The 27020-nt window shown below is 36.8% G+C and overlaps 1 protein-coding gene across 2 annotated transcripts; it reads right to left on the bottom strand.

Moving 5' to 3' along the window:
• Positions 1-1694: 1694 nt before the first annotated feature.
• dnajb2 (DnaJ heat shock protein family (Hsp40) member B2) lies at positions 1695-26958 on the bottom strand. Of its 2 annotated transcripts, XM_056464701.1 has the most exons (11): positions 26870-26958; positions 24447-24536; positions 19240-19349; positions 19068-19121; positions 18608-18718; positions 12812-12901; positions 12500-12617; positions 11787-11857; positions 8804-9064; positions 4054-4113; positions 1695-2144 (listed from the first exon to the last, which is right to left on the bottom strand). In XM_056464701.1, exons 2-10 carry the CDS (start codon positions 24509-24511, stop codon positions 4085-4087), a joined length of 909 nt encoding a protein of 302 aa, XP_056320676.1. In that variant the 5' UTR covers positions 24512-24536; positions 26870-26958; the 3' UTR covers positions 1695-2144; positions 4054-4084. The 2 variants fall into 2 exon arrangements, with proteins under 2 accessions (XP_056320676.1, XP_056320675.1); XM_056464700.1 differs by lacking the exons at positions 1695-2144; positions 4054-4113 and having other exon boundaries at positions 5123-9064.
• Between the last annotated feature and the right edge of the window lie 62 nt (positions 26959-27020).

Genomic DNA, 27020 nt, shown 5'->3' with positions numbered 1-27020 from the left:
CTGTAGCATCTAACATGTTCATGTTTCTAACATGTTACCCTAAGCTGATATGTTACTAACATATTTTAAAATGTTAACATGTAAATATTAACATGTTGCTAGCACATAGTTTGTCTAATACAATTAACTTGTATATTGTTAGCATGTTGCTAAATGTTTTTTTTATTATGCTAGCATGGTGTTAACCCATCTAACATGTTTATCATGTTAATGTTTCTAATATGTTAAATGAATGAATTGGCAAGTTAGTATATATAGATAACTTGTTAGCATGCTGATATTTTTAAACACTAGCTAGAATGAATTAACTCGTTGCCACCATGTCTAGCATGTTTTAAAATGTTTAGCATGCTGCTAGCATCTTTTAACACAATGTTAGCATGTTTCTAGCATCTAACGTATTAATGTTTCCAACATCTTAGCATAAGTTGCTATGTACAGTAACTAACATTTTGAAATGTTAACGTTTTAATTTTAACATGTTGCTAGCACATTTATAGTATGTCTACAATTTACTTGTAGTATATTGTTAGCATGTTGCATTATATTTTTTTAATTATGCTAGCTTCTAACATTTTTATCATGTTAATATGTTTCTAATATGTTTAATATGTAATAATGAATTGGCATATTGGTACAGTAACATTTTACACATGTTAACATCACTAGCATGTTTTGGCACATTTCTATTTAATATTGTTAGCATGTTGATTTTTTTAAAATCACTTACTAGCATGAATTAACTTGTTGCTAACATGCCTAGCATGTTTTAACATGTTGAAAATTCTGCTGGCATCTTTTAACACAGTGTTAGCATGTTTCTAGCATCTAATGTGTTAATGTTTCTAACATGTTAACATTTTAATATGAACACGTTGCTAGCACATAGTATGTCTAATACAATTAACGTATATTGTTAGCATGCTGCAAAATATTTTTTAAATGATGCTAGCATGTACTCAACTTGTTAGCATGTTGATATTTTTAAACACTAGCTAGCATGAATTAACATGTTTAGCAGTCTTCTAGCATCTTTTAACACAGTGTTAGCATGTTGATATGTTACTAGTTAAGGGTTAACAGGGTTACCATTATTAACATATGTTGCTTACACATTTCTAGTATGTCTAATACAATTGGCAAGTAGTATGTTTCTAACATTTACAAACAAATATGCTAGCATGTTAAAACATCCAACATGTTTATCATGCTGCTAGCATGTTTTTAACAATTTGGATGTTTTGGTTGGCACATTTGTAGCATGAATTAGCAAGTTAATATTTCTAATGCAGCACAATGTTAGCATGTTCTAGGCTAGTTGCTAGGCTTTGCTTGAACTTGATGGATGCAGGTTAATTAAATACACTGTAAGAGGTTTTGACACTCAATGAAAGGTTTTCACTCAATGAGGAGGTTTTATGAAAACTCCTAAGTTTGATAAAAATAACTTGACAGAAAATTCTGAAGGTGTAACCCTACGTGGTTACAGCTTGAGAGCTTTAGAGATGAGAAGAATTGCAGCAGATTAAAAGTGTGTTACCTTTATAAAGCCAATATAAGCGTTTCTTCAACAACAAATCAGTATATTAGAATAAATTATGAGACATCATGTGACACTGAAGACTGGAGTAATGGTCACAGGAATAATTGATTTTAAAATATAATAAAAATATATTAAATTCTAATACAACTCCTTTCAAAACAAAAACGTTTAATTAAAACACAAAAAACCTTCACAAATAAATAAGAAACCTTTATCACAACTTACTGAGGTCAATCAATTCTCAAATGCAGCATTTCAAGTGCAACTATACATTCATCACAGGCTTGAATCATTCATTATCAAAAATGGTGATGAAAAATCCAGTCCTTAAGACACTTGAATGTTTAAACACATCTGATCAGTGCAGGTCATAAATTAACGTCTATATAAAAAGTAATCCAGTGTTCCCCCCCACCAAGACTGACCACACATTCATACACAGACACACATACATAGCACATACATTATTGACCTTTATGTAGTGTTGCCTGGTTTTTTTGTTTCCAAATAAAACTTTGAAAAGGGTCTGAGCAGCGGGTGTGCCAGGCAGAAACACAGAGAGAGACAGAAAGACAGAGCTGAGCACCGGGAAACACGTCACCTGTTGAGGGTAAACGGATGAATCTAGGATTAGTGTTGCTTTACAATGGCCTGTGTTGTGTTCGCTTTATTAAAAGTACACAGATTGATGAACTGAGGACTGTTTGTTACTCGAGTCTACTAATAGTATTTTAACCACTTGATATTGACTATTTGTTCAAACTAATTATTTTAAATGAGTTAAAACAACTTAATTATTAATTCTTTGGGACAACCTAATTGTTTTATGTTTAATCCACTTAAATTTGTAAAAATGAAATGAAATTAATTGAATTAATTAATTAATTAATTTAATTAATTCATTTTTGTAGGGACAACATTGTGTGGAACCCAGCATTTTTTACAGTGTACAGTAGAAGCAGCAAAATCCAACAAACAAAGAATGCTTATTCATTGTAAATGGGGAGAAGAAGTAAACACTTTGGTTACATTCTAAAAAAGGGATTTTCATACTCATAGTTAACCCTGGGTCATTGTTCCAAAACTAAGTTTCTTTTATCTTCTTATCACAAAAGAAAAACGTGGAAAGCAGCAGCCATTGTCTACCATAGTGTTGTTTGTTCATTCTGTGAATGTCAATGTCAAGTTTAGATCTTTCTTTTTAACTCTTTATTTATTTTTTTTACACAATACCAGCATTTTGGATTCCTGAAAACAGACAGGTTTTGGAAATGATACAGTTGCCAACTCTGTATAAACTGTTAATATGTAGTTTTGTGTAAATTGTTATGTTATACATGTGATTTTTGTGTTCAGTCTGTGTTTAACAAAGTAACATCAACTACCGGCCTAAAAATTAAATTGATAAAAACAGACGAGTTCAGCAGAACAATATAAAATCGATCAACAACCTCTGAGCTCACAACAAGTATGTCATTAAACATTGCTTGTTGTTTCTATATCAACTTTCTTATATAGTGAAAAAATAACTGGAGTTAGTACCTCACTCTGGAACCAGAATGATGTGACCTGTTTACATCTAGCGGATCTAGTGTTACTCATCTTCTGTATTGCAGAATGCTACCAAATTCGCTTTCCTGAACGAATTAAATACTCGAGATTTTCCACAAAAACATGCCATGTGCACTATTTCAGCTACTGTACCAAGTGTGGAAATATGAGTCATGTGATTAGTTAAGAGTTGCTATTAAATTACAGTGCATCCAGAAAGTATTTACAGTGCATGACTTTTTCCCCATTTTTACCATCCCTATAGTAAAGCATGGTGATGCAGCATCATGTAGTGGGGATGTTTTTCAGTGACAGAAACTGGGAGGTCCAGATCACTCTGTGAAGATTAATGCAGCAATGTTCGGGCATCTGATTAATCCCAAACCTGCACCAGAGCACTCTGGACCTCAGACTGAGCTAATGTTAATCTTTCAAGAAGACAAATATTCTAAGCACATAGCAAAGCTAACAAAACATTGACTACAGGAAAACTTTATGAATGTCCCTGAGTGGCCCAGCCAGAGCCCAGACCTGAACCTGGTTAAACGTCTCTGAAGTGCTAAAGTGAAAAAAAAGCACAGACACTACTTAAAAAGTACTGCAAAAAAAAAAAAAAAATAGAATAAGGCTAGGTGTGCCAATCTAGAAGACTCGAGGCTGTAATTGGTAGCAAAAAGTTTCAACAAAGTATTGAACAAAAGCTGTGAACACTTATCTACATGTGATCATTTTGTTAATCCAATTTGAGATACGGCTGTAACATAACCAAATGTGGAAAATGTGAAGTACTGTGAATACTTTCCAAATGCACTGTACAAGTGTGAAACAATCCATTACTGGTTGTTAATACTTGTGGGTTTAGAATGACAATAATGACCTGGGGTTAAGTGCAGTAAGAAAAACCCTGAAGTCATGAACAGATCTGCAGAGAAATCTACACTACTTTTTTTTTTTTTTACCTCTGGGGGTAAGAGGAGTCACAGCCACAGATCAGCCTGTGGAGGCCTGGAAGTCAGACTCTGTAACGGCAGGGAGAATAAATCAGGTAAAAAAAGACAGGCTCAGGAAAAACAAAATAAGAAACATAATAAATGCACAGGAGGTTTACAAATGCAATGCAAAATGCAATGAGTGTATTTATGTGCCACAACTGACCAATTTTAATTTCCGTGCAAACTATGGACTCCACCCTCTTCCCACCCCTTTTTGTAAACTGTTAGCAAAGATGGTGCCTTCTGTTTTTTTCTGTGCTTGAACAATGAAGTGATCTTACACAGAAGTCTTACACAGAACCCCAGCTTCAGAAGAGGCAACAGCAACATAAAATGGTTTAATATATGAAGGGAATTTCCCAGGAGTGAGGAAAAACTATTTTCACTGGACTGCTTTACCTCAGGCAAACCAAAGCTGGACTCACATCAAAATTGCATTTGCATTTGGTAATTTGTTTATATTTCTTGTTTGTTTATAATAATGCTTGGTTAATAATAACAAATGCCAGTGAGGGACGAGCTGTGCACCAGCTCATTAGAATTTAAAGAGATATAAAGCGAAACAGCTTGCTGTGGAATGGGGTGCTTTTGACAGGGTAAAAAGGCTGTTTATTTGCACTATCATTAAGAAATTTAAACAAAGTAAGTTTTAAAGACCATAATCACACACACACACACACACACACACACACACACACACACACACACACACACACACACACACACACACACACACACACACACACACACACACACACACACACACACACACACACACACACACACACACACACACACACACATACTGTATATGCCCTCCATGTATTGAATCATATCATATATAATCATATCAATTTGTAAAATGGTCATCCAAAAATAATTAAAGGCATAAAGGTTTGTAAATGGCAGCTGTCAGTAATTAATAGACAAAATAACTGCAAAAAAAGTTAATTAATATAAAAATATGTAATATTGGCACAACAAAAATTCTCCTAAAATAAAGTAAAAATTAATAAATGAACTCTCTTGAAAGTGATTCATTTTTACATTTTATTGTTCCTCATGTTAGAAACAACATCATGTTAACAATGGTTGAAACAGCATTTATTAACAAGTCTGTCACTGAAATACCACTTTCTGAGCATTGAATTTGCCCTAGGATATTTCTGTTTTGAGCCAAGAATGTGCATTTTTGCAAGACACACAAAATAGCTTTAATTATTATTCACATGGAATCACATTCAAACTTCTTGTGCTTCATTTAGTGTTTTAAAGCATAACACTTATCGACATTCTGAGTGGTTATAGCCAAAGCCGACAGTTCTTACTTAACAAATGTGCTTCTTTGGCTAGCATGAGAAATTCAGCCTTGGCAACAATAACCATGCATTCATATCCTAAACAAAAAAGCACAAAAATGCTGAATAATTCTGACATATGATGCATATAAATCTAAAAATGAGAGTTTCTCTCAGTCAATTATTTGCCACATTCTCAAAAACTGAGATAATTGGATCTACATTTCCATACATGTCCTACTATCAGAGTCATCATTAGTCATTGTGATCCATCATAGGAGCGCTAATCACTAAACATTAGCTCTCAGAGACAGATTATCTTGAAGTCTTTGTGCATCTAAAAATAATTACCTTCACATTCAACAGATACCTCTGCGGAAATGAGCACAGTAAAAACAATCAAATGAGAACCAGAGAATCATCATCCTACAAACAACATCAAACCTACTGTATGGGAACACTGATAAATGGTGCATTGCTGGATAAATGAATGCAGAGTTCATTGGGAATAGAATTATGGTATTATTACATATACAGGCATGAGAAGAATATTTTTTGAAAATTATTTCTCCTTTAGTGGTCCAAAAAAAGGGCATACAGAATTAAAACAAGGATGAGTAAATAATGATTAATTTTTTTTTATTCTGTCATTTGCTCAGCCACGACAGAGAACATTTTTGAAGAATACTGGAAACCTGTAACCATTGATTTCCATAGTATTAATTTTTTTCATACTGGGATGTCAATGGTTACCAGTTTACAATAATCTACAAAATAGAGAGAGAGAGAGAGAGAGAGAGGGAGGGAGAGAGAGAGAGAGAGAGAGAGAGAGAGAGAGAGAGAGAGAGAGAGAGAGAGAGAGAGAGAGAGAGAGAGAGAGAGAGAGAGAGAGAGAGAGAGAGAGAGAGAGAGAGAGAATACAAGGTTTGGATCCACTTGAAAATTTGTTTATATTTAGATGTATTTATTTATTTTTGGTGAACCATTCCCTTAAATTTTTTTGGTTATCCTGACTGGGGTTGCTAAGGCCTCTGTTAAAAGGAAAATTCACCAAAAAATGAATATGAACTAACCATTTACCTACTCTCATGTGGTTTCAAACTTTAATGAGTTTCCTTTTTCCGTTGAACACAAAAGAAGATATTTTGAAGAAAGCTGAAAACCTGCAACCATTGACTTACATATTAGGAAAAACAAATACTATGGAAGTTGATGGTTACAGGTTTCTGACTTTCTTCAAAATATCTTCTTTTGTGTTCAACAGAAACTTTAGGTGAACGATTCATTTAATAGTTACTGGTTTAGGGCTCCTTCACACTAAATGAATTTTTCCTTATGAAAATTTTCTGAATTCCTCTGATTAGTCTAGGGCAAAGTCAGGGCTGAACACACCGGTTTTAACCAGGTGGAAGACAACATTTATCACATGTGCATTGTTCAAAGGCTGTTTAGAAGAAATCATCAACACAGGCATACATGCTTTTGCAGTAGGGGTAAAGTTTGTTAAGTATTTTTATTTAAGGTTGTAAAGTATTAATTATTAAAGTTACTTTTTTATAAGAGCTTATGCAAGTGATTTCAGCTCATCAACCATTTTGCAAACAAACATCAACATCTTGCCTTGCCTACTTTTCATAGCGATTGGTTGTCGCCCTGCATTTGCATAAATTAGAGAAATGCACAACATTTCTGATGCTCTCGGCTGCTTTCAACGCTTTCTTTGTGCTGCTTTTAATCCCATGATGCACTATATGAGCATTTACTCTAACCTTCCATATGAATGACTTGAAAATGCTTACAAAGTGCCAGTGGAAATGTGCGGTAATGGTCACACATAAAAAGAAAAACGCAATCTGTGTGAACAGGCCCTTAAACTGCAGCAACTTAGTAGCTATTTCTTTATATTAACCCTGGCTCATTCTGAAAATGTACCCCTATATACATTTCTGGAGAGCACCAAATATGTCCCAGGATGTACGTTTTTTTTGCAGTTTTTGTTTTCGCGAATCCACCAGAGGCCGCTGTGTATGCTTTTTCAAATCTCAAATTTCTCTCACGAGTGCCACTCACACCTGCTTTTCTCACGTAATGCACCAGATGCCACTGTTGACAGAATGAATGACTGACTGATTGACTGAACCACCCTATTCCTTCCCAGCCCACCCACGTCTCTAAACCCAACCGACAGTTTTAAAAAGCAATCCAGAAAAAGAAAAGCCCTCTCTTGATTTTTACCACATTTTCAGATTTTACCACATCCTCACACTGTTGTTTACTTGTTTATTTTACTTCGTGGCTTATGTTTTTGTTTTACCAGCTTTCTGAAACCGTTCTTCACCAGACTCCTCTCTGCATATCAAGTCTTCCGACATACAGGGTGAGCCACTGGACAAACTTGTAACAGCGGGAAAGCCGTCCATACGGAAGCGGTCAACTGGTAAGCGTGAAAAGGAATACCACCCCGTTAGCATTTGTTTTAAAGACAAAATGCAGCCATATGTACTTCTGGCCGCATAATTCACGATCTCCAGAAATGTATATAGGGCTACGTTGTCAGAATGAGCCTATGTTGCTTTATATTCATCAGAGAATTAATGCAAGTACACGATTTATTGCTTTGGGAGTAAAAAGTCATACTCATTGATGAATTTAAAAACTTAATAAATGATTTGAGACATTATGCTAACTTTCGCCATGTTGCTAACCGTATCCCTGCTTTCCAATATCCCAATATCGCCCCCTTCAAGAACATGTCAGACAGCCTGATGCCAGAAGATTCACAGGCCTCAACTGTTTCTGTGTGGCCTAAAAGAAACCTGACTGTTTTTAACTGTTTGCAGAGTCAAGGCCGGCAAATGACATCCCAAGACACCAATTTCAGTGACATCTGTCAGGTTGCAGGATATTTTATGCTTGCCTCTCTAAACTTTAGCATAAAGTACCTTAAAATGTCCTGTCTTTGTGGAAAATAAACACAATTTGGCACTTATTGCACATATCTCAAGGCAAAAAATATCTAAATTCAGCACAGTCCTCCTTGCGCAATGGCACAAGAGACTGAACTCAAAGCACAATCCAAAACCCCAATAATAATTTTGAAAAAGGGTGGAAACATAGAGTTAGCACTGCTACTTGCACACACAAATATGATTAATCTCCATATTTCTCCTAACAGACAACACACTGACACTTCCTCCGCTTTTTCACTACATTAGCCCCATTGGCTGCCATTTTATCATTCTCCCTGTCCTGCACAATAACACCTTCTGAACCTTTAGCCAGACCCTGTTCTGTTAGTCTGTCCTCAGGAGACGAAGGAGTGTTTTGATCTGAATCATCCGTTTCCTCTCTCATGAATTGGTTTATTTGAACGCCACCCGTCCCGTCACCTGATTTCCCCCCTCTCCCTCCCCCGGCACCTGAGATCATGTCCTCTGCCTGCTGCTGTGCCTCCATCTCCGACAAGCTGTAGGCCAGCGCCATCTGCAGGTCTTCATCTTCCTCATCTTCATTGGCATTGCGGGAGTGGTAGAACGGGGCGGCGCTGTAGGAGCGCAAGGCTGGGTTTGGAGAGCTGTGATTGGTGGGGCGGAGCAGTGGCTGATGGGACTGTCTGGGAGGCTCACTGGACTGTTCTCTGCGACTCAGTTCCAGAGCTAAAGCCATCTCGTCCTCCACACCTGGACACACAAATACAGCTGAACATCAGGTAATGTCTATCAGTCCTACACTGATAAAAATCATTCTGCTATGGAGTAAATACTACTTAAAGAAACTAAACGATTTCTACATTATATAATTTAGTTCCGACAGGAACAAAACAGTAACAATTTTATATTCATAGTCAATGCAAGTTTGTATAAATTAAAAAAAGTTTAAAATCAGTACTTTATCATAAACTGGCAGCAGAAAATGGCATATTTTTGTGTTAGGAAAGGCCACTGTTGGCCTTTTATTCTTATATAATAAATTACTCGTGCCTCAGAAGATGAAGACGAAACATAATAAATGTGCAGTAGCTTTCAGTGGTGCTATGCTCTTTTGGAGCGCAGCAACTCAGGCCCCGTTTACACTAATACGTTTTAGTTTTAAAACAGCGTTTTAGAATGAAAACGATCCACGTCCACACTGGTGTTTCATCTAACGTTTCAGATCTTTGTCCACACTACACCGCTGAAAATGCACATCATGTGACCACACACACACCCTGGCATGCGCTGCACGTATGAGCACACCTCCCTGGGTGAGAGCAGTGCAGGTCGGACAGTTTATCAAGGAACTTTTGCTGAATTTCATCTCACTATTTTTGTTAAACATAATCTTAATTTCTTTTCTCTATCTAATGGTTATTTGAATCTATTAATTGTTCTCAGGTAACGTGTTTTGGCTGAGCGCAAAGATAAGTTAATATTTTAATTAATGAAACCACGAACACTGATTCTGCACATTTTACTGCTTGCCTTTATTTCCTATATTGTGTAAACTTATTGTATGTTATACTTCTTGTAATGGCCATTATTGATTATTAAAACTGATATTCAGCAAAAAAAAACTGAGTATCTTTTGAATTTTCGAAAAAAATGAAAGGAGGCAGTAATGTTATAGGCTCCATTTTGTTATAAATATGTAAACAGTGAAGATGACGGTCATATAAATATGTAGTAACATGATGCCCCAACATTTTTAGTGTCTGTTAAGTTGTTAATATCTAAATGTAAATAGGCAGTTCCTTATATCATGTTTTCATTTTATTGCTAAGATAGTGAAACAGTGTAGCCAGTGTGATGTGAATGAGGTTATAAAGTATATTGCGTTTACCCAACGTATCCTCGGGAGTTTGTTTTCCATATCAAACTTCCGAAGTTTGAACTTATAAGGAAAGGGTGCAAGACTGAACTTTGTGCACTTAATATTGATGAAAAAGCCCCAATCAGATGTTTTCAGATTTCTCCATTTTCCCCCATCCACACTAACATGGAGCAGCAGTGTTTTAAAATGAGAACGGCCTCTTCAGCGTTTCCAAAATGCTCTGTTTTCAGGACTCGAAAACTCTGGTGTGGTGTGGACGGAAGGCATAACTGTAGCAAAACTTACAGTATGCATTTTAAAACTAAAACGTATTAGTGTAAACGGGGTCTCAATACAGTTCTAGAGGTAATAATGACAAACCACTCTGATGACTTTGACTTTGAAATGACCAAAACAACATTTCAGATATTGCACAATGAGGTCGGTAGGCTGGATTGTCCATTAATGTCATCTACTCACCCCCATTTTTTTTTCACATGATCTGTTAAAATAAACATGACTTTTTGGTGTACATTGTGGAGTTTGTTCAGTAAATGTGTTTCCATAATAGTTAATCTACATTTTTTCTTATTGGACAAAGTTTAATCCAAGTCGTATGTATTAAAAAAAACAACTGCACATCTTGGTGTTTCCATTAAGCATTTTTTTTAAATGCAATTCTCCAAAATGTGCATTAAAAAAGATGTAGATTGAGGTCTCTACATTCTGTTAGGTATACTATTATCTCATTTGTGTCAGTATGATATTATATTCCAAAAATATATCTGCTTAAACTTCAACAGATGTTTTGATCAAAACATTGAGCAAAAGTACATTGAATAAAATTTACAAAGAGAGTAAAATATACTTGAAGGTTGAAGAAAAAAGTAAATAATAAATTAAGAGTTTAGATGCAAAAACCTCTAAGTGCCATCTGAAATTTTGATCTAAAATTTGCATTTTTCTCAGGATGTGTGTTTAGTTTCAGTAATTTTACTCTTATGGCAAAGGATGGGTTATTTTCATTGACTTTAGAGATGAAATAACTGAATATAAACATAGGAGGCTGAGAAAAACGCACATTTTAAAGGAAAATTTCAGACAGCACTTAGAAGTTTTTGATTCTAAACTCTTCATTTATTATTTACTTTCTTTCAACCTTCAAGTACATTTTACTCTCCTTTTGTAAGTTATTCAATGTTCAATAGCACGTTTTTAAAGGTTTTTGCATCAGAACTCTTCAAATAATAATAAATAATTTTCAAATGACAAAACAAAAAATGACTCAACAGTGCTATTTTTCATAGGTAAGCAACTGTTTTTCTTTTTTCTCAGAATGACTTTATTAAATATTTTGGTCTCTTATTCTTACCAAGACTACATTTATTTGATTATAAATAGAGTAAAGTAGTAAGCATGATTTTTTGGTGAAATATTATTTTGTAATCTAAGAGTGGGCTGTGTATTAGAACTGCAAGCACATCGCCTTTTTTAGGTTTTAGTTATAAAGTTGGAGCTGATAAAATCTGTTTTTATTACCCACAGCAGCATGCACATTAAGTATAGAGATTGCCTTGGACTATATTATTAAATTATAGCCAAAAAATGAATTACCATTGATGAGGACACTTTTCAGAACCCCGTCCTCCTCAACCTCTGTTCTCTCCTGGCCATTTTCTCTGACCCTGAGGGAAGAAGTGCAGTGTTTATCAAATAATTGGAAATATATAAACAAACCTGAATTCCTCTGACCTTCTGTAAAAGTACTGACAAAGTATAATATATGGAAATGTATCAAGCATCTTTTATACTTTATATTTTATGTATTCTGCATTATTTGAGTTAACAGTTATCAGTTATTCAGTTTATTTATTTCAAGTAAATGATTTTAGTAAAAATGTCAAACTCTCATGATTTACTCATCCTCAGAAAACAAATTAAATTGTTTAATCAAATCTAAGAGGTTTCTGTCCATCCATTTAAAAATATTCACCCAAAACTCAAAATAAACAGTATAAACATGAAGAGATAAAAAAAAAAATCACTGAAGAGTCATATAGCTTTCTAAAACAAACATATTTAATTAATTAATTTATTTATTTATTTTTACATACGAATGCTAATCAGTGAACAATGTTTACAAAATATTTACTTGATAAACAAGAACCAACAAGATTCATTCTTGCATTGTTTTTGAATGAAAGTCAATGAGTAATGAAAGAATGAGTCAATGATCACAGATTTTTCCTATTGGGGTGAACTAAACTTTGAAATGATATTTACAAATATAAAATATTATCAAATCAGTAAAAACAAAACAAACATACTTTTTTGTAGTAAGACGTTTTCCATTAACAACACGAGTGGAAGTAGAAACGGACTTGAAGTTTGCCCCTCCCATGCTGCCCATCCCACCCAATGAAGACGAGAAGGAGGTGAAGTCAGCTGATGATTAAAACAAAAACAAATGCTGCTCTTCAGGAATTTAAAATACAATTGTCATCATTTATAGCTACACTCATACAGTATCAACAACATACCATGGTCAAAATCAATGTTAAAATTTATTCTGGAAGGAAATAAAGCATATGCTGTGTGTATAAACAAATAGAGCATGAAACCATTTTTTAAAAACCAACCATTTGCTGAGGGAAAGGAGAAGAAGCGATTAGGCCCAAGTCTGGAGGAGCTGTGAAAACCACTGTGCATTCCACCAAATGGGAAATCATCTAGAAGAAAAATATGTAGAGGGTTAAAGAGGGCATGGTAAGGGAGAATCATAAGCCTGTTTACAACAACTGGAAACTCTATAACAGAGAAAACACACTCAGTTAGAGAAGCAAGATTCAAGATCAGCATATCTACAGATCACTACTAGCTTGTAACAAACAACTGTGATGTTTTTGCTAAAAACTTCACAGGAAAGGCAGACTTTGCAATTCCATAATTTACTTTTTTAAGCCTAGTTCACACAACATGACTATAAACATTGGCAGATTGCTGTGCCCTTCAGATATTATGACTTGATTTTGTGTCTTTCCATGTGGTGTTCACACTATTTGACACTACGGAATTTGATCCACAAGAGGAGGGTCTCACACTACAAGATATGACAACAACTTTGTCACTGAACATCTCAGTCCAGCCCTCTAACCACAGCCAGTGAAATAAAATAAACATGAATTAAATTGAATTTAAATGTTAAGGGGCGAAGCCGTCAGAAAGAGTAGATCACTATTGGCTGCTGTGTGCTGATGACATCACTGACACACAGCGTTTGAAATCTCTCTGAAAGCGTTCAAGGGAGCATTTGAAAGCATAGTCAAACAGCTGATCTGTCAGCGGAACGATCGCTTATATATCTGCACTGTTCAGCTGATAAATGTAGGTTTCATATACTCTCGTTACTAGGGCTGTAACGATACGCGATTTGAAACCGAAATCACGACACTCAGATCCAAGATCCTGTGTCGCGGTGTGATAAGGGAGAATCGCGACACACCCCATGAGTACCTTTCCAATCACGTGACGCCTGCCTGCAAAAGTTGAGCTAGTTGAAGAAGAATGTGACGAAACATGGCAACCAACCCAGAGATTGCGGACCCTCCCTCCTCATTTAAGTCAGCAGTATGGCAACATTTCGCCAACCTGGTGGAGATAAAGGAAGGCAATCGGGTAGTCGACAAGACCCACACAATTTGCCGTAAGTGCTTTTATTAAGACGCAACACAACCAACATGCAGATGCATATCCTACGGCACCATCCAGAAATCAATTTATCTTCAGCACAGAAAACAACCCAGCAGCAGCCTACACTACCCAGTTTCTTTCAAGCAATATTTCCAGCTAATTCAGATCGAGCACAGAAAATTACAAATGAAATTGCAATTTTTATGGCACTAAATATGCAACCATTTTCGGTTGTTGATATCGAGGGGTTCAAGTATTTAGTGTGCTCGAGGCCCATTATGTATTACCAAGCCGGGCGCATTTCTCGCAAAATGTGCTACAAAAACTTGAAGAGAAAACGAAGGCTAAAGTGAAGGAAGGGATGAGTACTGCTGAATCCATTACAATCACCACAGATCAGCTATGTGACCATAACCGCACACAATATCACAGGCAATTGGCAAATAGATTAGATTAGATTGAACTTTATTGTCATTACACATGTACAAGAACAAGGCAACGAAATGCAAGAAAATAGCAAAAATAGCAAATCACGTTCTCCAAAAATGCCCGGTGTTTGAGAGCCATACAAGCAATCATTTATCGGGAATACTTAAAGAGGCTGTGAGAGATTGGAAGATCAGCAGATCAAACGTCCCCGTTCCCGCGACAACAGACAACGCCAGAAACATTGCCAATTCTGTCGAAGCGGCCAGATTTTCACCGCATATACGATGCTTTGCTCACACTGTTAATCTTGCTGCGCAGAGAGGGATGGGCGTTCACCAGATGTCCCGACTCCACGGCAGAGTGAGGAAAGTTGTCACGTTTTTTCACCGCAGCACAACAGCTGCAGCTGTGTTGAAGGAAAAACAGGTGATGCTACAGCTGCCCTTACACAAGCTGGTCCAGGATGTGGCCACTAGGTGGAACTCTAGCCACGACATGCTCGAGTGCTACCTTGAGCAGCAGGCTGCATTTTTCTCTGCATTAACAGACAAGAGTGTCAAGAAGAACATTAAATATATCGTTACTCTGTCTAATGATGATGTTAAACTCGCTGAGGACATGGTCCAGGTTCTTAAACTTTTGAAAACTGTGACAACCCTCATGAGCACTGAGCAGATTCCAACTATTTCAATGATCTTGCCATTGAAACACAGAATCCTGGCCTCCATGAAGCACAGTGGCTCTGACTCAACAGTAGTGAAAGACATCAAAGCTGCTATTGCACATGACTTCGAGGACAGATACGCTGATACGGATAGGGCACTAATTCAGTTTCTTTATATGCGCACTGCACTTGACCGCCATTTCAAATCCCTACCTTTTCTTGATGAGACCACCCATGACACAATCTTCAAGAGTCTGACTGAGAGAATTCTGAACGATTGTTCACAGACTGTTCAGGTATTTGATTGTTTTAATATTAACATAATTAAATAAATGTAATTTAAATATTAAATTATAAAATATAATAAAAAATATAAAAACTTGATTAAATAAAGGGCTGTGTATATCACCTATTTATTTAAAGTCAGTATTTAAATATAGTCAGATAATAATAATGCTTAACTTTATTAAATTAGCTTCATTCATCCTGGATTTCATATCCTTCATTGTATCTAACATTATGCTGCAACTATGTTATGGCTTTGGTCTTACAGGCCCAAACTCCCAGGGATGAGACAGAGAAGCAATCAGAGATAGCCTCCAGCAGCAGTGACTGTCCTCCTCCAGCCAAAAGAGCACCAATGGCGGAACTGTTTGGAGACATCTTTTCAATTGAACAGGCATCATCATCATCATCCAAGTCTTTGTCTAAAGTGGTGAATGAGGAGGTGCAGCATTACAGAGCAGTGCAGAGCCTCTCAGTGGACTCAAATTCACTTGTGTGGTGGGAAGACAACCAGAACCAGTTCCCCCATTTAGCCAAGTTGGCTAAAAGTTATCTTGGAATCCCAGCCACATCTGTCCCCAGTGAGAGAGTATTTTTTACTGCAGGTGACATTATGTTTCCACCCAAAAATGCGAATGAACTTTATGCGCAAAACTGGATTATCGCATTAAAGACGTGCGAATTAAGCAGCGTTTCCATCCAACGAGTCAAAGCGAACAAAATCGTCACTTCCTGATTATCTGGCACCAAATATCAACAGTAAAAACTGAATTTACTGCGGTAGGAGAAGCTGCATCAATCTTTTCTTCATCTAATAAATGACTTGCGCCTCAGAAGGCAATCCTGACACGCTGTGAACGCGCAGTGGCATTTGAAGGTGTCAGACGCGGAGCACAGACGCTCTTGATTCTGGAGGTCATTAATATAATAACACTATTACTTAAACGGTAACAACATTTCAGATGTTTTACAATGTGCTCAACCTGCTGGTTTGTCCATTTATGCACATTTTCATCATCACATGATCTCTTATAACAAAAGCACATGACCTTTTTTAATGTGCATACTGAAATTTGTGCGGTGAAAGTGTTTCCATCGTAGTTTATGCGCATCTTTTCTTATCTAATAAAAAGTTTATCCAACTCAGTTATGCGCATAAGTTTTTAATGCGCATTTTCAAAATTTTTGCGCATCATGGCATTTCCATCAACGATTTTTTATGTGCATATCCAAAATGCGCATAAAAATAGATGGATGGAAACATAGCTATTGTTACAGCACAGAGAGCAAGCCTCTCACCAGACAATGTTGACATGATGATGTTTCTGAAGAAGAATTTTTAACTCCCTTAAATCAAACGAGTTTGTTTTTTTTTAAGAGAAATAAGTTGTTTATTTGTTTAATGTTACTTGATTTGTGGTTTAAAGCACAGGCAGTAAGTCTCAGTTACCTTAGTGTGAAACAGTAGCCATTTAATTTACTTTGTAAATGTAAGAGAACTTAATGGAAAAAGAATTTTCAACATGCTCGAATCATCTCCACAATGGAGTTTAGTTCTGTTTGTTTTTGTTACAAAGAAAACAGAAGTGTTATAGCTTTGGCTATTTCTTTATTTTATATATGGCTATTTATATTGTTAATAATTTGCATAGTTAATCTTGTTCTTTGGTGTTCAGTTTATAAAGATTTTTCAAATGTTATTTAACAAAAAATATAATTTTAAAAATCTTATTTTTTTCTCCCACCCCCCATGAAAAAAAATCGTGATACGAACCGAATCATGGGTCAAAAATCATCATATGAACCAAATCGTGGGTTTGGTGTATCGTTACAGCCCTACTCGTTACCTTGCAAACCCAGGGTGAAGCGAGTGCATCGATGAGCATTCTGGCCAATCACAGACATTTCTGTTGAGGTCCTGAACACCAGAGCTGCATTCCAATCCAATTCCAATTTTTTTATGCCCTTCACTAGCTAACTTCCCTCCATTTCTCTCAAAATTAAGGGGTCAAGGGCATGTTCATGTAAGCTTCCCTCATTCACTTGATGAAGTAAAACACACTTTATAATGGTGGCGGGGATTCCCAGGAGGCTTTCTAAAAGTGGTGTGGAACACAGCCAATGTCCATTCAGCCCATGTCTCTCTCATTGGCTTATCACTACAACTGAAACTCACATGTGGTCAAATTGGCCGACTGTTATGGAATATTTAGCATGCTAGATATTTTCATCTGCAAAGGTGTCGGTGATGATTTAAAGAGCCTCTTTGATGCATTGTTCAGTAGTTCACATGTAAAGACTGCTGAGCGCCAACCTCCCACTGATTTTCCAATGATCACAGCCTGATCTGCTGGTGAAATTGTTAACCTGCGAATCATGCTTAAAATCCTGTAGCGTAAACTGTAGTAAAAACTAATTTTTGCATCCTAAAATGATTGATTCAATATGTTTTTCGTGAAAAATATTGCTAATATTTGTGAAATTCTTGCATTGTTTTACTGTGAAAATATACACAGTTGTAAAGAACCATTGGTTTCTGTAATCTACAGTATATAAAGGAAATACTAAGAAAAGCAATGAGAGAAACATAAGTGTTTTTCCCTTTGTTTACTACAAGGCCAACTATATTTTATGTGGTACTAGAAGACTCTAAATGATCCAAAATAAACAAAGCTTTGTTGAAAAATCTCCTCTACTTTAACAAAACCACTAGCATTTGAAAAATCACACTAAAATACATTTACTATTAGTATATGTGCAAAAGCATTCATTCACTGTGTCAAACAATTCCAACAACCTTATTCTAATTTCCACAGTTTTTGGTAGATTGTATCAAAGACCATAGAATACACAAGACATGTCACTCATGTAGTTTTCAAAGGTAAAGTGTGTAACGGTCATTGAGGCAAATGAAGCCCTGCCTACTAGTACAGAAGCCAATCATCGATCCCTAAAAACTGACGTTGCTCCCGGGGAAAAGCTCAGACAAGGCGTCTGCTATTACTACACTTTATGTGGTCACAAACACACTGGAATCTCAGCTAATACTTGCTTCACAGACATAAGAAATATAACCAAAAGCTGGAAATCTACACTTTTAAATGAACTAAGTGCACTTGACTTTTTTTTGTTTTGTAATCTGTATGAAATTAACACGAGTTGCAGTCTGTCCTGTCAAATCACATGACAGCAATTACTCAAACGCCCACAAACTTGTAAACAACTTTGACTTTGATTGTATTCATCATCTGAATCTGTGTTTACCTATGGATAATCCATAGACCTTTTCATTCCCATCATGATTTTTAAGGGATTACAGTCTCCACTTTTTTAGTATATACCTGTGTGTCCCAGCCTGAGAACCTACCGAAAAAGTCAGCGAATGGGTCCTGCCCTCCGAAGAACTCTCGAAACACCTCATCTGGACTGCGGAATGTGAAGGTGAATCCTGGGAAGTCATCAGGAAATGAACCTGAGCCTGTAAAACAAAATAAAAGTCCTCACGAATGACAGACCCACAAAGCAATTTTGCTTAGAAGATCGAAACATGTATGGTTTCGGGTTAAAACAAGGCAACATTTGCGTTGAGGGTGAAAATATAGTACACATTTAACAATAATCCAAAAATAGACTAGTCCTCAAATAGACAGATTAGACAGACTTCTCGCATGTTGTCATTCAGTCCTGTCAATTTGGTAACTATAGTCTACTTTTGGACACATACTGCCCAGTTAGCCTTGTTTTAGCCAAGAGGTCTATTAGACTTCTTTAAAACACACACAAAACATGTTTGTATTTGACAAATAAGACTGTGAAGTTCTTCTCACCAGAACTTGGCATGTCTGATCTACCATATCTGTTGTAAGCGTCTCGTTTGCTCTCTGGGAAAGAAAAAAACAAACCAAAAAAACAAGTGAAATTCAACACCCAAAGTAACCTAATTCCTTAGGCTACTTAGTTAATGAACTTGCTGTGGAGGTAAAAGTATCATCTTCTTACTGTCTGAAAGAACTTCGTAGGCCTCTGCTATCTCCTTGAATTTTTTCTCTGCCTCCTCCTTGTTGTCTGGATTTTTGTCGGGGTGCCACTGCAGAGCCAGTTTTCTGTACCTGTATACACACACATAAACAAACTGATAAGTAAACTTTGCCTGACTGGCATCTCAAGATTGTGATGAAGTGATGTTTAGGATCAGGGGCCATTAACACGCAATTCATTCTTGCATTCATCTATTCTGTTTGATTTTCTATACGAGTCAAAATATGGTTAATAGATTTCATAAAGCATCCTGTGTAAACTTAAACATTTTATATTTCCTGGTCACTTTGATCTGTGTAATTAAGTTAAAAAAATGAGAAGACAATTAACACTTTCAGGTCAAAATTATTGGAAAATTTAAGAAAACATTTAATAATTTGTGATCCATATTAGCAAGTAACACCCATAGTTAAGGTATAAACTCCTTAAAAACAATGTAACCTAATTTAGACTACCATTCAAAAGTTTTAGGGTTTGTAACTTGATAAATGTTTTAAAAACTACAAATTATCGAGTTTGTTGGCCCCAAATAATTCTTGGAAATTTATGTTTAGATTTATTTAGCTTCCTGTCCCCTGATGAGGGGCTTTGAGCTCTGATGTACCCCCTAGCAGCTTAATATAGGCTGATTACGAAGGGCAAAGTACCTGGAATGAAGGTGGCAACTTTGGAGTGGTGGAGGGATATTGGAACAGCTGAGAACGAGGTAAGCAGCTGCATAAATACTCTGGCTGTTGATTGAAATATTAGACGGGCTCACTCCTCCCTAACTTATGTTTAGGAACTTCATTTTAAGTAGCATATTAGAATGATGTCTGACAGACTTTTGCTGAAAACCCAGCTTAAAGCCTAAGTGAAATCAAAATTTACAACGTGTATTTTGCTAGCTCGCATTATTGTTCTTATGTGAACAATTAATCTGTGCAAGTTAGTCCACTTAAGAAAAAAAAAGTTTTGGTAATCTTCAACAGAAGGTTAAAGATGGTACTAAAGGGAGAATAATGAACCTGTTTGGAATAACTGGAAACTTTATTACAGATGCTATGTGGGAATGTGGGATTCTGTTTCAGTTGAAAGTACATCGACATACTAAAAATAAGTCTCAGCAACTTCTGCTTCACTCTAACTGTACATTTTTAAATATATTACAATTTAAATGTTTCTACATATTCAAGCAGAAAACATCAAAATAATAATAGTAATTCGACTTATTATAGTATTTTACTGTAGTTTTGATTAGGGAAAGACTTCTTTCTTGAAGTCAGCGTGAAATCAAAATGTATATTTAATCCGTGCATGTTAAACCACTGGGGAAAAAAAATATTATTTTGGTAATCTTCAATCAAATTCAGACCAATTTTTTTCTGTTTTGAAGTGGCGGTCCTTCTGTTGATGTCAGTTTGAGGATTACCATATCAATAGCAACTGCATATTAATATCCCTAACCATGCCCCTCTTACCATTAATTTGCACAGAGCCATAAGTATGATATTTATATATAGATATATATCTATAGCCTTGAGTTTGCTATAAGGGAGTGATTGGAAGCACATCAACATACTGAAACAAAAGTCTCAGCAATTCCCGATTCACACAATCTTTCAAGGTCCTATGACATTAAAATAAAGTTTGTAGGTGTTAGTATCAGTATTGTTAGTTTTTAGGATATCTATAAGCTAGTGCGCACCAAAACAGTGACAAAATTCACATTTAGGAGATATAAAATTGCTATAAACTTGTGGTTCATTACTTCCGCCTAAATGGATCAATGGTTTTATTCACGTCACCTCATGCTTCCAACCCAGGCTCATTCTGAAAACGTACCCCTATATACATTTCTGGAGAGTGCCAAATACATCCCAGGAGCTACGTTTTCTTGCAGCTTTTTGTTTTAAAAAATCCACCAGAGGCCGCTGTGTTTGCATTTTCAGATCTCAAATTTCTCTCGCGAGTGCTATTCACGCCTGCTGTTCACACATAAATTCCCCAGAGGCCGCTATATAGACTGACTATCAACTGACAAGGGTGCTTTCACACTAGCAGTTTTGGTCCGTACCAAGCGGCAACCTCCCGCTCTCTCTCGGGAAGCCAATACGGAAGTAACTAAAACTGCAATTCATCAAAATTCCGCTAGTCCTGACTCCATAATAGAGCAAATTGCAATTGAGCCCACTGTTAGAATGGCCAACTTTACAGCAGAAAAAAAGGTGTTTACAGCCTGGTACAAAGAACGATTTTGGTTCTTATAGCTATTATTACCCTCCATGACAACTGTGAGGGGGGTGAATTTTTTTATAACTCATCCATTTCCTTTATATTAGGTTATATTAAGTTTGCATAATTAAGGGCGTGGCCACTTGAGTGACAGCTAGGTCTCGCTGGTCGCCGTCACTTCACCTCAGCTGAATCCGGCAAATTAGCCACTGATCTCGGCATATTCATCGTATTTTTGTTCTGTTTTATGTGGCTTTACACAGTCAGCTGCCTTTTGGACTTATTTCTTACAATTATCAGATGATATGGGATGCTGTGTGCACTTAATTGTGCTCACAAACCATTCACGTGGCCTCGTTTCCCATGTGAGTAAAGTTATATACTTGTATACCATCTCCATAAATGTATTTGTTTTATTTAAGATCATTTATCATTAATATTTTTCTTTAGACCCGTAAAGCACTCCAGAATGTGACAGATTGGTTAGCTGTAGGCTCTAGAACAGTCATCTGAAGCGTTATCATGCAGAGTTATGCTGGAGTTCATCAATAGTCTTGCATTTACTAACACACACTATATTTGAAGTGTTTGGAAGTAATTCGCGTTTTCCTCCTGTAGAAAAACGTCATACGAACAATGCTTAGTGGCTAACTGTATTACTACAGTGTTTTTAAAAGTCTAAACACTTTATTGATATAGTATAAAGCCAAGCACATGTGGTCAGAACACAAACGAGTCGCAGGTAATAGAGTATTAAGTGTTTCTCCCAAAGTAAAGTCTGTCTGCCAGGTCTAAGCAAAGTGCCAGCAGGTGTCTGTAGCTCCGCTCACTCTCCGCCTCTTTGCCCTTGTTTGGTATCCTATCGTGGGTGCGATGACGCGCGAACAAAATGGCGACGGTTGGCCGTGCCTACTTGTAACTTCTTTTGCAGTGTTCAGAAACCTATGGGTGACGTCACAGATACTACATCCATATATTTTACAGTCTATGGTCCGCACCTGGGTTCGTTTGACGTCAGAGTTCGACATGTTTAGCTAGTGTTAACGTGTCTTCTGAACTTGGGTGCGCACCCATGAACTGTACCTGAGTCCACCTGAAAGAGGTGGTCTGGGGCATGGTTCATGCAAACTCTGGTCCATTTCACTTCTGGTATGAATGCAATCGTACCCAGTAATGGTAGTGAACCACCAACAGTACAACAAACTATCGTTTTAATAACGTTCATTCATGTGTATATGTGTGTCTGTGTATCACGTACTATACCTTGTTGACAAGCGGGACTGACCCAGGGCAATCACAGTGATAATGTCTACTTGTCTTCTCTAAAAACAGCTTCTGCAGACATTGCGTTATGTTCTGAACGTTTATAATACTTTTGCGAGTCGCTCTCTGTATGTCCAAAACCAAAAGATTCAGTAAAAGCAGAATGACAGCGATGTTCATACGTCTTTCCATTTGCTTTCGTGTCCATGACCTAGCAACAGCTGTACACACAACAGCAGCTCGATGACGCAAGTGTACCAGGGTTCAGAAGAAAAAAAGTGTGACAGTGTGAACACAAACCAACTGAGAAGGTGACAAGGGGGGACAATCGAACTTGGGTACAGTCCAGGCAATTGAACCAAGTGTGAAAGCACCCTGAATGACTGACTCACTGACCAATCAACTGAACCACCCACCTCCCTCTCTAAACTCAACCAATAGTGTTTTCAAAAGCACCGATTGACCTGCCCACCCACTTCTCTATACCCAACTGACTGTTTTCAAAAGCAATGCAGAAAAAGAAAAGCCCTCGCCTGATTTTACCACATTCTCACCCTGTTATTTACTTGTTTATTTCATTTTTTGGCTTCTGTTTTTGTCTTACTTGCTTTCTGGAACCATTCATCACAGGACTTGAACCCTGTCATAATGGTCAACTCCTCTCTGCGTCTCAAGTCCACTGATGTACATGGTGAGCTAACTGGACAAACTGGTAACAGCGGGAAAGCTGTCCATATGGAGGATTAGTGGTCAGCTGGTAAGTGTGAAAAGGAACGGCGTCATAGCACCCCGTAGCGTTCATTTTAAAAATGAAATGCAGCCATACTTACTTCCGGCTACATACATCTTCAGAAATGTATATAGGGCTACGTTTTCAGAATGAGCCTATGTTGCATGCTTCAGTTTCTCATCAAATTGTGACCAACCAAATGCATTTGATCCGTTGAGTCCAACCACTCTCACTGAAAGAGTGGTTAGAAAAAAACAAAAACAACATTGGCTGTTGTAAAAAAAAAAGGGGGGTGGGGGGGCTGTCCCACCCTCTCTCCAGGTTTGGGTTAAGATTTTGTCAAACATTGAATAAAAATTCACTTTTCAAAGCACTTTACGGTACCTTTAAAATTTAAACAGTAATGTCTTGGTAAAGTCTAGATGGGATTCGCGGCCGGCCTGAAGTGCAATGTCTGTATCAGTATATATACTGCATCAGTATAGCAGCATTTTTATGACACTGTATAACAATAATTCATATTTTTACAGTACTGTGACGATTGGGTTTAGGGTTGGGGTGAGGGCAGGCATTAAATATACTATTTAATGTGTAATTTAATAGATAGCATAAATAATACTTGGTACAACTACTGTTTTTACATTATTGTGATAGTTGGGTTTAGAGTTGGGGTGGGGGTAGACATTAATAAAATACAATAAATTGGAAATTTGATAAAGAATATAAATAATTCTCGTTAACTTCCGGCCTCAACCATATCCGATCTAACAAAAACCTAATGTCTTCCACTGTTGATGACATCTTTTTTTAAAAGTAAACAATAACAAATCTAGAAGACTTAATGACAAGTGTTCACTTGCATCTGTCTGAGACAAATATAGTAACATTCAGCAGAAACAATGCCAAAGGCCATCATCTCATACTGCAGGGCACTCATAAGAAAAAGGCAGTTTCGACTTACGCTTTCTTGATGTCATCTGGAGAAGCACTTCGTGACACTCCCAGAACATCATAATAATCCACCATTGCGCTCTTCAGCTTACTTCAGCACCTGTTACTCACATGTAGAAATAATAGAGTAATGACCTCATCCTTAAATCCTTAAAATGTGTCAAGAGGTGTTTCAGAAACCTTTTTGATTTTCAGACCTGTTGCTTTATGTCAGTTATAGTCACATTCTCACAATCAGGGATCTGTGTTCATTCAGAAATATCGCCATGGCAACATACAGTACATAAGGTTTTGCATATGGTTTGGTAAAACTACAATTGTTTACCCCAACTATGTTTTGACCTAGAAAAGAGATTAATTAGAAATTCAAAAATGATGTTTTTAGTAAGGGGAGTGCTTTAAGGCCTTAAAAATATATTATTGTATTCAATTATTACATTTTTAGCCAATTATTTTTCTAAGAATTATAAACACATTGGGCCCTGTCATACACCCTGCACAATAAGGCACAAGACGTGTTTCCACGACGTGTTGCTATTTTCAGATCAACGCAACCTTAATTTTCCTGTTTTCCGCCACGTTGTTTATATAGCAAATCCATTTGCGCCACTTTGTGGACTGATGGGTGTTCCAGGCTAGTAAAAAGATGTGTTAAGGCGCATTGTTGGTGCGTTGCTATTTTAAGGAACTAAAACAGACTGTTCAATAGACCAGCTGAAAGCAAGTCTAAAGTCCAGAGCAGAGCACATTAGTTGTGCGCCTCGCTTACACATTGCTTAAAACACACAGGATGTACAGCAATATACAAATATCTTTACAAATCTTTGCGCTTAACAAACTAAATTAATTATGTAGGCTAATGGATGTCTGTGCGTAACATGTTTACTTCAGGTTTCCTTACCCACGAAAAAGAGAAAGTGAAAGTTAAGGCCAATTGAAGGAGACTCATTCTTTATCCTCAGAACTGACTCTTGAAGGGATTGGGAGATGAGACTCTGATTGGTTTATTCTCAAACACACCCATAACTCATTAAGAAAATAAGCTCAATCCTGTTAGACCATGTGCTGCAGTGCAGAGAGTATTTTTCTGTCCTAAAAATAGCGAAAGTGGATTCGGACACGCCCTTAATGATTTTGCGCCCTGCGTTTTATACTTTGCGCCTAGATCATTAAAATAGAGCCTATTAAGTGTTTCCTTCAAAATATATTATCATATGTTTAATTAATAAATTTTTTGGTCAATTATTTTTCTAACAATTCTACACATTTTAAAGTCCCCCCACTGATTGTAATTTCGGTGACCGTCAGACCCCCCTCCACTGAGCGTCAGCAGTCCGTGTAGGGGGGCCCCCGTGCTACGCCACTGTCAAAGACCTACCCCTCACTAACAAAGGTCTAGAACTTGTCCTATTCATGAGCTCATTTGTCAACAGATTGCTATTTTTTTAATGTTATACGATGTAATAAATTTGTATTTTTAAAATAGGTTTTGTATATTTTTGTATATATTATTGTATTATTTTTTATTCTAAATCCTTAGGCAATGTTCTTGGTACATCAAAAAGTGTGGTTATGATGCGCATCCAGCAAGCTAATCCAGTAAAAAAGGGCTTAAAATGCAGTATTTAAACCTCATAAGTGAATAGAAAATTAGGCAAATAACTGCAAAAAGGTCCACTTTTTGAAAAAAAAAAAAAGAAAAAAGAACCACACCTTTCACCAGGCTGGCAACGGGCCTGAGCACAGATAATTTTTTGTGTGGTTAAAGTTTGTGTGTGGTTTACAAGTAGTTTTAAACTACAAAAAAAAAGATCATTAACTTTTACTTAACAAAAATGTTAAGTGTAGTAATAACGTGTACATTAAGCAATCTTCTAACAAATCCACTCAGTAATAAATTGACAATCAGATACATTAATGTTGTTTTAGTTCAAACATATTGAGTCAAGTTGAGTTTTTCTTTGTGTCCATACTAACTCAAAATGCCAAGATAGTATAAAGACTTTGTATGCATGATAATAGTGAAGTAAAGTGTGAATTAAATCTATTTAAAGCCATAACATTTAGTTTATTTCATGTTCTCCTATTCAGATCCCAATGCAGTGTTATGAATGAGAGCAACTCTATGAACTGTTGCTGATGATAACAGTTATTACAAGCTGTTGGACTTAGATAAATTGACTGAATATAGATTGGTATTCCCCTGGAGTGTGGCCTGGCCATGCCTGGAACTTTCTGGAAACCGGACACAATGTGCTGTTATTTCAAGGCAAGCCCAAAGTTGAAAAACGATTTAAGTGGGCCATATGGCCACTGACAGCTGCTGTTGCTGAAACGCGTGACCATCACAGACACACACACACAACTGCGTATAAATACAGAATTTTACAAATACAGCAGTCCTGAGGGCCGCCCCGTTATAATAACTTTTACCTTTTTTAGAAGTATATCCAGCCAGGAGGAGCTGAGCCTCTGTGGTATGAAGCCGGGGAGCGACAGTCCGTCCGACTCCCAAGACGCGGATCACAGGATTTGACGCTCTGGTAACGTGCGCGTAAAACGGCAACGGAATTCCGTCAGAATC

The sequence above is a fragment of the Danio aesculapii genome, chromosome 9 (genome assembly GCF_903798145.1).
Source record: "Danio aesculapii chromosome 9, fDanAes4.1, whole genome shotgun sequence".
Classification (NCBI taxonomy): Eukaryota; Metazoa; Chordata; class Actinopteri; order Cypriniformes; family Danionidae; genus Danio; species Danio aesculapii.
This window is presented reverse-complemented; position numbering and strand designations above follow the sequence as displayed.

Coding starts and splice junctions, on each gene's coding strand:
- dnajb2 (XM_056464700.1), bottom strand. CDS start 24,511: ATGGTGGATTATTATGATGTTCTGGGAGTGTCACGAAGTGCTTCTCCA. Junction 18,719..19,067: donor ATCAGACATGCCAAGTTCTG/GTGAGAAGAACT, acceptor TTTGTTTTACAG/GCTCAGGTTCATTTCCTGAT. Junction 12,902..18,607: donor CCCATTCGCTGACTTTTTCG/GTAGGTTCTCAG, acceptor TTTTTCTTCTAG/ATGATTTCCCATTTGGTGGA.